General features: G+C 35.5%; 1 protein-coding gene across 4 annotated transcripts in view; it reads right to left on the bottom strand.

Annotated features, from left to right (window-relative positions):
* Window positions 1-18,293, bottom strand: part of LOC106054127 (uncharacterized) — a 426,772-nt gene that overhangs the window by 12,597 nt on the left and 395,882 nt on the right. For all 4 annotated transcript variants that reach the window (XM_056025641.1, XM_056025642.1, XM_056025644.1 and 1 more), the window contains 3 exons: window positions 14,383-14,462; window positions 10,368-10,608; window positions 6,605-6,703 (listed from right to left, as the gene is read on the bottom strand). In XM_056025641.1, the coding sequence (XP_055881616.1) occupies window positions 6,605-6,703; window positions 10,368-10,608; window positions 14,383-14,462 (420 nt within the window). The remainder of the gene's footprint in view (window positions 1-6,604; window positions 6,704-10,367; window positions 10,609-14,382; window positions 14,463-18,293) is intronic.

Here is an 18,293-nt window from a genome sequence, read left to right as displayed (position 1 = left end):
ATGTGGACTTCTTGTGTATGTAGATCTTGTGTATATAGACTTCTTGTGTATGTAGATCTTATGTATATAGACTTCTTGTGTATGTAGATCTTATGTATGTGGACTTCTTGTGTATGTAGATCTTGTGTATATAGACTTCTTATGTATATAGACTTCTTATGTATGTAGATGTTATGTATATAGACTTCTTGTGTATGTAGATGTTATGTATATAGACTTCTTGTGTATGTAGATCTTATGTATATAGACTTCTTGTGTATGTAGATCTTATGTATATAGACTTCTTGTGTATGTAGATCTTATGTATATAGACTTCTTGTGTATGTAGATCTTATGTATGTAGCTTCTTGTGTATGTAGATCTTATGTATATAGACTTCTTGTGTATGTAGATGTTATGTATATAGATCTTGTGTATATAGACTTCTTGTGTATGTCGATCTTATGTATGTAGATCTTATGTATATAGACTTCTTGTGTATGTAGATCTTATGTATGTAGATGTTATGTATATAGACTTCTTGTGTATGTAGACGTCTTGTGTATGAAGCTGTGCATATTTACAATGTGTATATGTAAATCTTAAGTATTTACTTCTAGTGTAATCGAATCCTTCGAGGAGCCCTAAATGTCTCCCATAGAGTAACCAGGTCTCAGAGCCTCACAAAGGAACGTTGCAATTGTTTTTTTTTTTTGTTTTTTTTCTGAATGTGCTTAGAGTATCGCTAAAAATAATAACTTAAAGCTTAAATGTAATTTTTTAGTTTAAAAAAAGCTTTGTTCCTCTACGCTTATTTTTGCTAGAATATTTGCTAGAAGATAATTTGGATTAAATTACGAGACCGAATTTCACTCTTTATCGTTAATTTGACATTTGAACGAGAAATTCTCATCCCTAATACTTGGACTCGAGGGCAAATAAATATTTTTAGGACAAGTGCCATTCTGGAGCTTTCAGACAATAATTGGATTAAAAAAAAGATTTTTTTTTGCTTGAAACTTTCAAAAAAATAATAATAACTCTAAACGTGGAGCTCTCAAAGAGGGCAAAAATTAAAATCTAGTGGAAATAAGTTATAAACATACATAGTTTCTATGCCCCACACCAAAAAGATCTATAAATAGTATCGAACAGAAATGTCAATGAAATCATGGTTCTGCATCTTTTTCCAGCCTTCTCAAACATCCATATCATAAAAATAATAAAAGACAACTGTTGACAGAAAATGCAAATGTCAAGTTGGTGATTTCAAAATTAAAGTTAACTTAGAACTAAAGCCAATCAACAGTACTGTAGTGTTCATGCTTATACTTAGTTATCAGCGGAGAGAAACAGCAGATAGAAACAGCAGAGAGAAACAATGGAGAGAAACAGCAGCGAGAAACAGCAGAGAAAAACAGTAGAAAGAAACAGCAGAGATAAAAATGGAGAGAAACAGTAGAAAGAAACAGCAGAGAGAAACAATGGAGAGAAACAGTAGAAAGAAACAGCAGAGAGAACAATTCTAGGGAAACAGTCGAGAGAAACAGCAGAGAGAAACAATGGAGAGAAACAGTAGAAAGAAACAGCAGAGAGAACAATTCTAGGGAAACAGTCGAGAGAAACAGCAGAGAGAAACAATGGAGAGAAACAGTAGAAAGAAACAGCAGAGAGAACAATTCTAGGGAAACAGTCGAGAGAAACAGCAGAGAGAAACAGAAGAAAGAAACAGCAGCGATGAACAGCACTGAGAAACAAAGAAGAAAAAAACATTAGAGAGTACAAAAAGAAACACCTAAGAGAAAGGTGCATATATACACTAAATCAACAAAGAAATCCTACAGAACTAAATGAAAACACTTTTAAAATAGGGAAATGACCAACTCTAAATGTTTGTTTAGTGACTATTTCAGTAATAAGACTTTGTAAAACTATCTGTCTGATTGTGTGGAGACTAGAAAAAGTCTAAATTGTCAGTCCATCAGACACCTTCGGGCCAACTGTTGACTTGGCGATCACAGGTGACCTCTAGGACCCCAATTCCTTATTCGTCTGCCTGGGGCTTTTGTTTCCATCAGATTTCCTTTTGAGTGTTGACCTCGCACCCACGCAATCACACACAGACGCAGATGTGACTGAGCGTCGTCTAGAGCTCATTCATTTAAGAATCGCGATCAAACATTGCAAAGTAGGATGCAGAATCTCAAGGAAATGCAACTATTTAATTTATTTCTTTTTGATTTTACATCATTTTCTTACATGATCATGTCTATACATCCTTAACTGTTGAAGATCTAACCCTAGTTTTTAAAAGATGATATTTACCAATAGAAAAGCTCTACATTTTGTGTAATGTATTACCTGAGCTTTGGGTCGTGGAAGTAAAAGGGGAAATAATTTAGCATTTCAGCATCTGTACACAGGTTAACTAATTAGACTTGGATGGTTTGTACAGAAGTTTATTCAAATTAATGTTATTATTATAACATTAGGTCTGACGCTGATGATATGGAAAAAGATAACATGCTATTAGCGCATCATTCCATATTATTACGTATATATACTGTTTTTTTTATTACAAAGCTTTACTGTATATACCTACATTTGTTATTAGATTTCAGAATGATGGTTACATCTGGAACAAAGAGTTCATCTATACCAGCAGGTATAAGAAAATTGCAATAAAAATATCAAAGTAAAGTTTTTATATATAAACATAATAAGACTATATTTTTTTTAATTTCAGCTTTTGTTTTTTGCACATTTGTAAGAGAAGACTACACGGAGGATACATTAATGGCCCAAGTTCAGAATATTTTTTTTATAAAACACTGCATCCAGCTGAATGTGACTCTGTTAAAAGTTTAGTTTCTCCTTTCTGAGCTAGACGGATACTATCAATAACATCTTCAGCTTTAGAGAAAACCAGCTCATTGTTGATTTTAATCTCAAAAGAGGTGATACGCCCAACGTGGCCTATAATCTCAACCTTGGATTCTGAAATGTGCTTCAGGATGTTGCTGCGCAACTCCAGGAACCGAGGTTCATAACCTCATCCACCACAATACTCCACATGCACCCTCACTTTTTCCATCCACGAGAGACAAGCAGGTCTAGATCTAGTCCTTACACTACTTATTATCAGCTGGATGTATTCTATCTACACCTGGCCTTGCGTCGTCCAAATATATTAAAAAGTCGTTCTTTTTTTTTTCAGATTGTTTCTATTTAATGATTTGAGGGTGTCCCTGAAGCGTTTCCTTTGACCGCCTTGCGAGTGCTTTCCTTCGCTTAGTTGGCCATACAAGTGTCGTTTAGGCGGTGGTCTTCCATTCGAAGTGTCTTGCCTAGTCTCCACTGATGTGTTAAGGGACATTCCTATGTAGTGAACACCAGTACTTTCTTCTCCTGGACATCTGATTTAATCATGTCTTAGCTACAGAATTCCACCTTTTCAGCATTGAGTCACATCTTCAGAGCTTAAAAGCTTGCTAGCTGTTACCAATACTCAGATTTGTATCAGGATAAGGGGAGAGGCGGTGGTATTTTGATAATAAAAATGTGTCTCTAGCCTAGTAAAACATTGAGACTTCTCAAGATTTCCATCACTTGCCAATACATGTAGCTGTTTATGTTCTAGACGTGTCTTGTTATACAACACGGTCTCTAAGATTTATTGCAAGAGCCTTCAAGCTGACCAACCAAGTTAACCCAATAACTATGTACACACATCTATCTCTAGATGTCCATTTCAAAGGGGCTAGTGCCGTGACCAGTTTGATGATCACACAGTATAGAAGCTGAAAGAACTTATATCTATTAGACCAATCTTCCGAGATGAATGACGCCAAATAAATTGAAACTTAGTCAGAAATACTGGCCATATAAACAACTGCTAGTCGGCAGAGTACGTTCAGACATTTCGCCCAAAATAGTCATAAATTGTATCTAAGCGCACTGACCGAGAAATGTTTCTTAGGACCGATGTATCGATGTAGAACAAGAAGTAGATGTAGAAGTACATTTCTGACGTTTTACAGCAGAGCTAATCTAAGACTTAAGTTCTGAGGCTGAAGACTCTAAAACAACTCACACAATTGTAATAAATAAATATAAATATAAATAAATACTTTTTATTTTAAATTTAAAATATCAAACCATGCATTGTCAGCTTTCATTTAATAAAAATGTAATGCAAACACGAATTTATTTTCTAATACAAAATCTTAATTTTCACTTAATATCCTTATCCCTACCCTGACTGGGTGGCGCGCAATCCATTTCGCATAGGGCCCCGCAATTGTTTAGACCGGCCCTGATTACCATTGGTTCATATTCCTAGCCGCTCGGATTAGAAGCGAGGCCAATTGCCGAGAACACCAGGGTAACTCCCACCTATTCATTCTTTGTATTACCATGAAAAACCAAGTTTGTAAGAAAAATAAAGGCCGCCAGTATCTTATTGAAATCTGAATAATCATATCTTTTAGATTGCAAACATCACTTGAAAAGATAATTGCATCCTACGTACTTCGTGTTTCAACAGGACATGGAAGACACGGTGTAAGCACTAGCTTGAGGAAAATACTTTATAACTAACAGGACTCAAAGAGTAGTCGATAGGACTCAAAAGATAACATTATATCCATAGGACTCAAAAGATAACATTATATCCATAGGGCTCAAAAGATAACATTATATCCATAGGGCTCAAAAGATAACATTATATCCATAGGGCTCAAAAGATAACATTATATCCATAGGACTCAAAAGATAACATTATATCCATAGGGCTCAAAAGATAACATTATATCCATAGGGCTCAAAAGATAACATTATATCCATAGGACTCAAAAGATAACATTATATCCATAGGACTCAAAAGATAACATTATATCCATAGGGCTCAAAAGATAACATTATATCCATAGGACTCAAAAGATAACATTATATCCATAGGGCTCAAAAGATAACATTATATCCATAGGGCTCAAAAGATAACATTATATCCATAGGGCTCAAAAGATAACATTATATCCATAGGACTCAAAAGATAACATTATATCCATAGGGCTCAAAAGATAACATTATATCCATAGGACTCAAAAGATAACATTATATCCATAGGGCTCAAAAGATAACATTCTATCCATATGACTCAAAAGATAACATTCTATCCATATGACTCAAAAGATAACATTATATCCCTAGGACTCAAAAGATAACATTATATCCATAGGACTCAAAAGATAACATTATATCCATAGGACTCAAAAGATAACATTATATCCATATGACTCAAAAGATACATTATATCAATAGGAATCAAAAGATACATTATAGTCAATAGGACTCAAAAGATAAATTATATCAATAGGAATAAAAAAAATACATTATATCAATAGGAATCAAAAGATACATTATATCAATAGGAATCAAAAGATACATTATATCAATAGGACTCAAAAGATACATTATAATCTACAATACAAAGAACTTGAAAGAATATACATTATCATCATTAAAATTATCTAATTATTGCATTAAAGAAAAAAACCTTTAGCCAGTTGCCCAGCAATGGCACACTTATGTAGGTGGCCTTATGACCCAACCAATGAACTAAGAAGAAGCTAGATACCTTTGCCTCTCTCCTCCCCTCCACACACAGCTTAGAGCTTTTCTTATTCCACTAACTCCACAAAAAAAAGAAAAAGTCTCCAGGAGACACTGGTGGAAGTGAGTATCTTTGTACAGGCCAACACTAAAGAGATTTATGGGCAAAAGAAAACGGCTATCTACTGAGATTTGGCTGACACTGTTCCATCAAATTACAGCCGCCCATCCAACAGTCTGAAATACGCTATAAAAATGGCTTTAAGGAAGGGTAAAAAAAAGATGGGAAAGGACCTGAAAGAGCTTGGGCACCCGTGGAGCCTGGCAAGACGCTAATGAGTTAAATTTGCCAGTAAGGGACAAGGACTGAGAAGACTTAAAACTCTGCTTCACGGGTAGACGTTTAGACAACTGGATAGGAAAATAAGAATAGATGAGATTATCATGTGATTGAGAAAGAAACAAACTAGAACAAACGGGTGAAGGTATAAACATCTACCAACTCTTGTAATCGTGTTGGGTGAAGACTCTCAGTTTTCATTGTTTTAACGTAACTATTAAGCATGTTTTGGTCTGTGAGATTATTTTTTGGAAAGCTTGTACAATGTAAACCGAACGAAAAGGTAATGCAGAATGATAGGGGAACTTTGGATGCTATATACCAAAATAAATGATTCGCTAGACTTACAAACGTAAGTAACAGATTTCTGACAATTTTTGTTTTTATTTGATTAGAATGACGTGAAAAAAAGTTTTATGTCAAGTCTTAAATGTAGAAAATGAAATCAATCTTTGCTTAAGAAAAGAAAGAATTTTTTAAACGAACATTTATAAAAAAAAAATTATTATTCAGGAGTTTATAGCTTTTAGCGACAAATTTGACTACTAAAAATGTATACCTTTTAAGTACCTATCAAATCAGCCTGTGTGTGTGTAGATGTGAGTGTATGCGTGTGAGTGTGTCAGAGTCTGTGTGTGAGTGTTAGTGTGTGTATGTCAGTGAGTGTCTTACCTTGTAAGCTGCCAGGTCTTTGTCTTTGAACTCAGAGGGTTTAAGGCGCCGTAATATTTCATCAAGTTTGGTGAGGGACTCTTTACTTTTGGTTTTCATCTGTCGACAATATACATAGCTCCTGTTATAGACAGTCATCTAGACAAAGCTTACGTTATAAGTCCAAGTTATTCTATGGATATTTCATAACACAGTTTTGTGCGTATTTCATTTTTCAAACAAGTCAAGAAGACGTGGATTGAATGAAGCGACAAAGAGAATCTTTGGTCACTGCCAGCTCATCGTACAAATATTCATTGCCCTGATGATATGACACTAACCCAGGGCCCCACTTACTACTGCGGCTGCCTCTGTATGAAGTTTGTGTTATGAAAATTATATGGCAATGACATGAGAAAAGATGACATCAGAAGAATGCTTGGCATAATAGGTTTTATTTACTGTCAACAACAAATGCAATCGGTTGGTCAACCTTCGACCAATTGCTATTCATTCGTTTCAAGAATATCCAACACGAGATTGTGACCACATACGAAAGAGACAGGGCAAGTGAAATGCCAATATAAAGTTAGATCGATGGAATGGAAGCACGATATAACGCAACATACATCCTGACACATTGTTCGATTACATCTGGCGGGTATGAAATGGATAAAGCAAACATTTGTAGCGTTGAGTTCATACACAGATAAGGACTCTCAGGCTTAGCTCACTGAAGAATTGGATTAACATATTCTATACAATAGAAAATCTATGCGTTACCTAACCCTAACCCTAACCCTGCGCATCGTTTGCTTGACTACGATTCTGTGTTCTGATACGCAGTCGAACGCAATGTATTATGATTCTAGAACATTCGCTTTTTTTCTGCTTCATTATGAACGAATTACCGCCAAGCGTATGTTTATCTCCTACATCCGCCAGAACTACAACGAAAATGTCTAAGATTTGGGTCAGAGAGTAAAACGTCACAAGCAGAATGTTATCGAAAACCTTGCATGTAGAGAACTTATCAAAACAAACAAATAGGAAGGTAGATCCATGAAGAAGCATTAATGCTTGTCCACTGATCAGCGAAAGAGCAAAAAAAAAAAGAGGAGAAAAACCCCTTTCAGACCTTGCAATCTAAAGGGCAGATGATGTAAAGGTCATCTTTTTCTATGGCTCACTGTTAACGCGGGGTTCATGTGGCCAGCACAACGATCAACCGCCTTTACGTTCCCTACTAGTCAGGTACCCATTAGAGTTGGCGAACTCAGCGGTGTCCGAATAATCCCGAAATTCATAATCCCAGTCTTCAGCGAAATATGAACCAGGGACCTCTCGATTCGGAAGCCAAGCGCTTTGCTACTCAACCAGCACACCCCCATACAGATAAGCGACACCCAGTCCGCCCCTGAGCGACACCTATCCAAATTGTGTAATGCGACCTTTATACTATGTACATTTCTATGGTAGACCAACTGTGTACACTGCTAATATACATTTCTAGGGTACATCTCTATGGTATATTTCTATGGTTTATCTCTAGGTAGGCAAACATTTCTATGGTACATGACTACATCTCTATGGTACATGACTAAATCTCTATGGTACATGACTACATCTACATGGTACGTGACTACATCTTTATGGTACATGACTACATCTCTATGGTACATGACTACATCTCTATGGTACATGACTACATCTCTATGGTTCATGACTACATCTTTAAGGTACATGATTTTATCTTTAAGGTACATGACTACATCTTTATAGTACATGACTACATCTCTATGGTACATGACTACATCTTTATGGTACATGACTACATCTCTATGGTGAATGACTACATCTCTATGGTACATGACTACATCTCTATGGTACATGACTACATCTCTATGGTGCATGACTACATCTCCATGATACATGACTACATCTCTATGGTACGTGACTACATCTCTATGGTACGTGACTACATCTCTATGGTGCATGACTACATCTCTATGGTACATGACTACATCTTTATGGTACATGACTACATCTCTATGGTACATGACTACATCTCTATGGTGCGTGACTACATCTCTATGGTACATGACTACATCTTTATGGTACATGGCTACATCTCTATGGTTAATGGCTACATCTTTAAGGTACATGACTACATCTCTATGGTACATGACTACATCTTTATGGTACATGGCTACATCTCTATGGTTCATGACTACATCTTTAAGGTACATGACTACATCTCTATGGTACATGACTACATCTCTATGGTACGTGACTACATCTCTATGGTGCATGACTACATCTCTATGGTGCATGACTACATCTCTATGGTACATGACTACATCTCTATGGTACATGACTAAATCTCTATGGTGCATGACTACATCTCTATGGTACATGACTACATCTCTATGGTGCATGACTACATCTCTATGGTACATGACTACATCTCTATGGTACATGACTACATCTCTATGGTACATGACTACATCTCTATGGTACATGACTACATCTCTATGGTTCATGACTACATCTTTAAGGTACATGACTACATCTCTATGGTACATGACTACATCTCTATGGTTCATGGCTACATCTTTAAGGTACATGACTACATCTCTATGGTACATGACTACATCTCTATGGTACATGACTACATCTCTATGGTGCATGACTACATCTCTATGGTACATGACTACATCTCTATGGTTCATGACTACATCTTTATGGTACATGGCTACATCTTTAAGGTACATGACTACATCTCTATGGTACATGACTACATCTCTATGGTACTTGACTACATCTCTATGGTGCATGACTACATCTTTATGGTTTATGGCTACATCTTTAAGGTACATGACTACATCTCTATGGTACATGACTACATCTCTATGGTACGTGACTAAATCTCTATGGTGCATGACTACATCTCTATGGTACATGACTACATCTCTATGGTACGTGACTACATCTCTATGGTACGTGAATACATCTCTATGGTACGTGACTACATCTCTATGGTACATGACTACATCTCTATGGTACATGACTACATCTCTATGGTACGTGACTACATCTCTATGGTACGTGACTACATCTCTATAGTACGTGACTACATCTCTATGGTACATGACTACATCTCTATGGTACGTGACTACATCTCTATGGTACATGACTACATGTTTATGGTACATGGCTACATCTTTAAGGTACATGACTACATCTCTATGGTACATGACTACATCTCTATGGTACGTGACTACATCTCTATGGTGCATGACTACATCTCTATGGTACATGACTACATCTCTATGGTACGTGACTACATCTCTATGGTACATGACTACATCTCTATGGTACGTGACTACATCTCTATGGTGCATGACTACATCTCTATGGTTCATGGCTACATCTTTAAGGTACATGACTACATCTCTATGGTACATGGCTACATCTTTATGGTACGTGACTACATCTTTATGGTTCATGGCTACATCTTTAAGGTACATGACTACATCTCTATGGTACATGACTACATCTCTATGGTTCATGGCTACATCTTTAAGATACATGACTACATCTTTAAGGTACATGACTACATCTCTTTGGTACATGACTACATCTCTATGGTTCATGGCTACATCTTTAAGGTACATGACTACATCTCTATGGTACATGACTACATCTCTATGGTGCATGACTACATCTTTAATGTACATGATTTTATCTTTATGGTACATGACTACATCTCTATGGCACTCACCAATTTGAGCAGAGAGAACGGCTGTCTTCCTTTTTTGGTCACATCCGTCGTGTCCCCTCCGGGTACCACCCCAGGGGGCAGCGGGACCCCGTTGGGCTGTCTTCCAGCGGCGTAAAAGTCGGCTATGGTGTTTCTCTTGATGAGCTTCTTGTGGTGCTCTTGCACTAGGAGGTCACCGGGGTAGATGTTCATAGCTAGGTCCACAGAGCTGCGCCGTCTTCTAAGCCTCTCGGCAATGTTACTTTTGAATGAGAGAAAACAAAAGCGACATGTATGTCATGTGGCAGTGTTCAAGTTATCTTAGCTTGATCCTAGAATAGGTGTGGTAGAACTAACGTGTACACACTTTTCACCAGACAGACAGAGTGAGTTGATATAAGCTGTGTAAAAAGTGTTGATAAGCTAAGTTGTAAACCTTTACATGATCACGTGTTTGTATTAAATGTTAAAAAGTTTTCCCATTTGAATACATATTTTATATGAGTAACATTTTAAAGTTCAATTCAGTATTTGACATTAATTGTTTTTTTTTTAAAGTTTTTTTTAATCAGTATAAGATTGCATTGCCAAAAACACATAAGGCAAAACCGTAAGTTCCATGTTTTCATGCTTGTCAATTAGTACATGCACCAACACAATTTTTAGGCTTCCATAGAAACTTAAGACAGTTCCTTTCGAAAAAAATCCCAATGACAAGGACTTTGTTCGTTTGGCATGTATAGCACATGTGTTCGTTTGGCATGTATAGCACATGTGTTCGTTTGGCATGTATAGCACATGTGTTCGTTTGGCATGTATAGCACATGTGTTCGTTTGGCATGTATAGCACATGTGTTCGTTCATGTGTCTACCACAGAGAACAATACGCAACCTCGTGGCTGCCTGGTCGTGCGGTTTGCGCGCTGGACTGTCGTTCGGATTTATCGACGGTCGAGGGTTCAAACCCTGCCCTCTCCCATCCCCCGTTGTCCTGCGGGAGGTTTGGACTAGGAAGTGAACTATCTTCAACTCTAAAGGAACATCCGAAACATGTCAAACAAACAAACAATCATCAAGTTTGAACAATTTGTTTTATTGTTTTGTGGTTTATTCAGATTATACTTTCATTTACATTAACACTTAAGGCAAACAGGTTAACGCATCCGCGTCCAGGCCATATAATACTGTTAAGCAGTCAAGGTTATAGAGAAGTTGTATATAGTTCATGATCAAATACACTGTTCATTGCAATATATCCGCTAGAGTTCATCAATTATGAAGTCATAGTAGCAGATACGAGAGAAAAAGCGAGGGGGGGTCAAAACTACATCATTTTAATTTAGGCTTCGTAGAGAAAATAGATGAATAATAAATGATTGAATTTTAACAATTATATATGATTTTAAATCTTGTTTTAAAAATGGTTTAAGAAAAACAGATTACACATTTCAGTAAGAAAAAAAGGAAAACGAAAAACAATAGAAGTAGAAATTGACTAGAAAAGTTACTTACAGCCCGAGACTCATTTTCAAATGTAATTTTAATTTTTGAGATGAAAACTGGAAATACGGACTGACGGACGAACGAGCGGACAAATGGATGGAAATATAGATATCACTTAATGTGTAAATATACTTGACAGATAACTTAAATAACAAAATAAAACAAACTAGTGATATTGTAATGTTTCTTTATAAGGTTTAACATACTGGAAACAAAGAAACAAGAATTCAAATTTATTTTAAGAACAAAATAATCAGAAAATTAATATTAAACATAAATAAAATTACAAAGAAAAATTCCCTTGATAGAAAAAAAAATCAATTTTAATTTAGAAAAAAAAAAAAGTTCCAAAAAATTTCCTACACGGATGTGTGTCTCTGCGTAGGTATATGTAAATAATGGGAAAGTGTACGCAGATGTGTGTGTGCGTGAGAGAGAGAAAGAGAGAGAGAAGACGTTGTTAAAAATTCATAATGTTGTGTTACGTTATAAAGTTGAAAATGAAAAGAAATATAAAAAAAAAACAAGGTTACAAAGACAGTTTGTGTGGAAACACAAACTCAGATTCGGCCGCCGAAGTGGTCTAACCAGGCATGTTTCAGTATTTTCAGAAAGAATTTTAGAATGAAATTCTATCAAAGGCAAATGACAGAAAAGAATGAAGAAAGAGGATTTACAGATCTTATGTGGTGGCCCAACGGTCCAGCAGACCAAGTGATAGGTGACAGTGAATGTGAAGTTATGGTGTATTTGTTTAAAAAAAAACTGCTTGAATAGTTGATTTTAAAAATTGAATTTTTCGTTTTCAGAAAAGAAAAAAGTAGCCGTAGCATTAGAACTTTGAAAGGTCTAAAATATCATGATGTCGGATTTTCAAAGCCTTTTCTAGTTTACGAGATCTAAAAAGGACGGACGGACGGACATACAGACCACACAAAACTAATAGCGTCTATTCCCCTTTCGGGTGACGCTAAAATAGGTAACCATTGTTCTAGTTTGCATTCGTTGAAGACACTTCTTACACAAAGCTTCCTTTTTGCCTCACTAAAACTTGATTATTATATCAAATACTGGCCGGATATGACCCGTGGGCCTTAGTTTCGGTATTAATGATCCACTGGATTGAATTTAATAAAAGTTTCGATCTTTAATAGAGAGTCAATTAGGTTCTTTTTGGTCTATTTTTAGCCCCCCCCCCCCCCCCCAGTTGTGGGAGGGAAATTAAACATACACTACGGTCTCCGCCACGATCTAAGAGACATTTATGCCAAGTTTTATCAAGATTGGTCAAATAGTTTTGATTTTTATTCGGGACAATGGGACATACATACATACATCACACATACATATAAACATACATATATATACGCATACGCCTTACTTTCTGAGCAAATAAACTGTACACAATAAAAGTCTCTGTTATAGATTTTTGAAACTCGCCATTACTATTATATCACGATTTTTTTCTATTTACTAAAATTCAATTTCAGTGTTTGGAAAACTTCAGTAAAAACTGAAATCTTATTAAGCTGTCAGTCGTAAATGCAAAGTATTTCTCTGTGAAAGTTCTAAAACCTCAACAGATATGATCATGAATGCAATAACATTTTGTGGGGGAGAAAGACATACACATTTGTATGCACTAAATGTAGATATAATAAAAGATTCGACACACGCCAACACACAATATAAACATAAATACAAAGACAAAGCCTAACATTATTAGAATTTTTTTTTATCTATGGTGGATAGTTATACAAATCTGGTATTGTTTATATATCCGTTCTACAGAATAAAGGTTATTATTGGAAGTGTTGATGGTCCACGTATTTTAGACAGATTATAATACATTTTGTGCCTTCTTTAGGAGTGTGAAGTCATATTATGGAATTGTAACGCTTTTTAAACAGTCATTAAATTTTTTTTAGTTTGCAGGAATGAGCTTCTAATGTGGTGTCCTTGACATTGTTTTAGTTTGCAGGAATGAGCTTCTAATGTGGTGTCCTTGACATTGTTTTTGTTTGTCCATTTCTTTTAAAATCTCTCACAAACTTTTGCTTTTTATCTTCTGATATTTTTCTTTAGGTTTCCTTACATCGCTCCACATTTCTCCATATCATACTTTCTTTTATTTTTATGTTTCTATATCTCAAAAATTAAAAAGTAAATCACGAAGAGATAGCTGTATCTCTCAACTGTCGCGGTTCGAATGCTTTCAATAATCCTAACATTTTGTCTTTTTATTAGCGGCTTCACATTTTGTTTGTCTTAGCGTTTTCTTTTAACGAAGCTTTTATTTATTTATTTTATTTATTTGGTTGCAATAACACCCTCCTTCCTAAAATTATGTAAATTTTGCTTTTTTGGTTTATTAATTCAAGTTAAGTTTAACCGGAACTGTTGATGCTAGAAAACTAGATTCAATCACACAGAGTCTAGCTTTCTAGCACTTTTTATAATACAAAGACGCAATAATGTGTGTACGCGCAAGTGTGTGTGTGTGTGTGTGACAGCTGATTGGTCAGATCCTTACCTGGCACCTTCACCTTCGTCGCAAGAGTTACTTGGTGAGACTTCCGGTGAGAGTGTCGTGGGCGAGACATCACCACAGTTCTGAAACAAACAAAAGAAAAGTCAGTACATCAGTACATTCACAATCAATGAACTTTCTAAAACACGTATTTACACATTTTAACTCTTTCTCTCCGTAATTATTTACCACATTCTGGTGAAATCAACGTTGGTATCGTCAGTTAGGAGAGAAAGAGTTAAATGTGTCAGTGACAGACGCCAGGTCGGCTGCCTGATCGTGTGGTCGTGATAAACCCAAGTAGCAACCTGTCCCACCTGGGCTAGGATAGAAACACTTTCATTTCTGAAGAAACCTCTTCAAACCCAGTAGTCAAAGGACGTTACTCTGACTAAAGGAACACGTCAAATCAAACAAAGCATTAGGGTTTATTAAAAGAAATTTCTATAAATCAAATAAGAACATAAAACTAAAATGTTATTTAACCTTGGTTAGGCCAATAATAGAATATGCATCCTCCGTTTGGGACCCCTCAACTCAAGAAAATATAAAGAAAAAAAAAAGACACAAAATATAGCAGTAAGATTCATAACAAACGAATATTCACATTTGACTAGAGTAACACCTTTAGTAAAATCACTAAATTTAGAAAGCCTTCAGGATAGAAGACTTGAAAGTAAAGTAGCAATTATACATAAAACACTGAACCATAATATTCAAATACAAAAACACAATTTTAAAAAATACTCAGAAAGACACGAACATAAAGGCACGTTCCTTGTTCCATATGCTAGGACAAATTTGTACAGATGCTCCTTCTTCCCTAGTGCTATTAGAGCATGGAATGGGTTGCCTGAGCTAGCCAGGAAAACCAGTGACTTGGCAGAATTTAGGTCATTGGTTAATATGCATGACTAAATGCATGACACGTAGGACGCAATCATCTCCTTTTTTGAAGTAACGTCTGTATTTTATAAGATAAGATAAGATAAGTCACTGCTACAAACTCAGAGACAGTGTTGTTGCTCTATTGTGACAAGTGACATGACAATTACAGTAACGACGTTGGCTTATATTTACAAAGATTATATCAACTAACTGTCTGTTTGTCAGGCCCGATTTTTGTAGACGCCATTTTCTTACGCCCATTCTGGGATCAAGTTGAAACTTTACACAATTATTTGTTGTCCCTACTAACACATGAATCAATAAAAACAAATTAACCAATCAAATTATTAATTACTGGTAAATAATTATTTTGTTAGCTTTAAAAAATAGGAAATAAATGCTATATGTATATGTGGAGTTATTCCCATTATTAAGTATTGTATACGTCATTTCTCCCACTTTCTAGTCTCTGACGAGATTGAAATTTCGCATTTTTATCTATAGTCGATGACAACACATAATCAATAAAATAGTTAACCAATTAGTTAATCAATAAGTGGTATTTCATTAATTTTGTTTTATATAGAAAAAAGGTAGCTTATTCCTGCAGTATTGAGAAATATAGAGCTGTGATTTTGAGGTTTCTTCCCTTATATTTCGCTTGTTACATCACGAGTTGAATGAGGTAAGATGTTTGAAACTTTGAAGAAGACATCCGATGTGACTTGTGAATATAGAGCGGGAACATGAGCAAGGTGTGTAATTTGACTAAACTCTCGTGAGATCTCTTAGACAAATATACATTTTGGTCAAATACACTGGAGAGTGGAGACCCACTTGCCTAAATAAAGTAGTTTCATGTTTACTCCTTCACACTTGCCTAAATTAAATTATTGAGTTCAATTTCACTTTTATTTAAAAATAGTAATAGACCCCACGATGACACACTAATCCTAGTTAAAAAACGCAAACTAAAACTCTATGGCCATATCACAAGGTTCTCAGAACTGGCAGATACCATCCTTCAGGAAACAGTATCAGGAAAAAGAAGAACAGGCAGACAGAGAAAGCTATGGGAAGACAAGATAAAAATGGGCGAGCTGTCATTGAAAGAGATGCTATCCAGGGCAAAAAGACACAAGAGTATATATAAGTACACGAAAGTACAAAGAAGTACATAGAAGTACATAGAAGTACATAGAAGTATTTGTTATAAATCGCTGGTTGTGTGTGTGTGTGTGTGTTTGTGTTGTGTGTGTGTTTTGTGAACGCTGTCTGTGTTTGTATTTATACTATAATAGTAGTAATGCTGCGCTTGACACATGTAGTCAAACTGAATTTTCATTTGTTTGGACCAATAAAATTACATAATCGTAATATCTTAATAAATATTATCAAATCAAATTCTAAGCTAATTCAAAAATAGGTAGAAATGATTTTTTTAAACTAAGGTATTTTAGCTGAATGTAGTCATGACCCTACAACTCAAGAAAACATAAAGAAACTGGAACAGACGCAAAATTGAGCCGTGAGATTTATAACAAACTAGACAAACCCCATGAGTAAAATCACTAAATTTAGAGACACTTCAGGACAGAAGAAGAAATGTGGTAATTAGAAATAATAAAGCAAATACACCGATTCATTATTGACACATACAAAACATGACCTAATAAAACACAAGACAAGAAACAACGATACAATACAAATAAATGTCTGTAAAAATACTCTTAATGTTTCACGTCCAACTGACTGACTGACTGACTGACTGACTAATGCAGGTTGTCAACCACAAAATATTTGCAAGTGCTAAACATTTTTAAATGTCTCCTCCATTAAAAGAAGAAATTGTAAGCGGATTTTATTGTCGTCTGCTGGCACCCGATGAAAGACTGGTCCATGCAATCTCTGAAGTACATTTTTTTAAAAGACTATTTCCAATACACTGTCGGCTTCAGGCTAGATCTTAGACAATTCCAAGTTTAAATCTCGTGCTAATCCTTTAATTTGTCTAGAGACAGACGACAGAAAGGCTTTCAGTGAGATAGTAGATTTATATTTATTTGGAGATAGGATTTTCTTTAGAATAAGGGACTATTGGGCTATATCTGGACACACAACGACTTTAAGTGATGCAGCCAAAAAAATAATGTAACAAGTAAAATGTATTATTTAATTATTTTTAAAAATGATATAAAATCTCCTTTAGAAAGCTGAGGATTGTTTCGTAAGAACTATTCTACTCTTAATAAGTAATGAAAGATAGATTTAAACAAAAATGGAACAGTTTACCTCGCTCCAATGTCCTCTTCCCCAGAGAAAATATTCTAGTTTTGCGAATGTATAGAATCTACTAGAGTTTATACAGCGCTAAGTTTAAAAAAAAAAACGGTGTGCAGAGTGTTGCTAAAGGTCTATTAATTGAAATAAACACTTGAATGAATCTATTGAAGATAAAAACTACACAATGTCAAGGTCGCTAAATTGAAATTCCGTGTTGCCAACTAAAACAACAAAATAATTGACCTCTAATGTTCACACTTTTCAAATTATTTTGTGGTACAAACGGAAAACCTTCAAAAAATTTGATTCTGCAAAACTAAATAGTACGCAGTTTTCAAATACCTTGTAAAAAAAAAACAGGTTATCAAAAATCTGTGTCTCTCTAATGATTGAAAACAGTAAAACAGTCTTGATATTCATGTAATGTTCCCCTTTCAGACCTGGAGATCTATAGGGCAGATGTAAAATTCATCTGTTTCTATGGCCTACGGTTAACGCAGGTGCCATGTAGCCTGCCGAGCTATCAATTGCCTTTATTTCCTCTCACTAAAGCCAGGTACCCATTAGAGTTGGGTGGACTCAGGGGCGTCCATGAAATTCGAAAAATGAGATTTGAGCCCAGGACCTCTCATTTCGAAAGCCAAGCGCTTTATAACTCAGCCACCACGTCCCTGTTATTTTATGTACGTAAAATAATTCATTTACTGAACATTATAAATTCTTTAAAAAGGCAAAATTTGAAA

The sequence above is a fragment of the Biomphalaria glabrata genome, chromosome 4 (assembly GCF_947242115.1).
Source record: "Biomphalaria glabrata chromosome 4, xgBioGlab47.1, whole genome shotgun sequence".
NCBI lineage: Eukaryota > Metazoa > Mollusca > Gastropoda > Planorbidae > Biomphalaria > Biomphalaria glabrata.
Note: the sequence above shows the minus strand (reverse complement) of the source record. Positions and strands in the feature narration are given on the sequence as shown.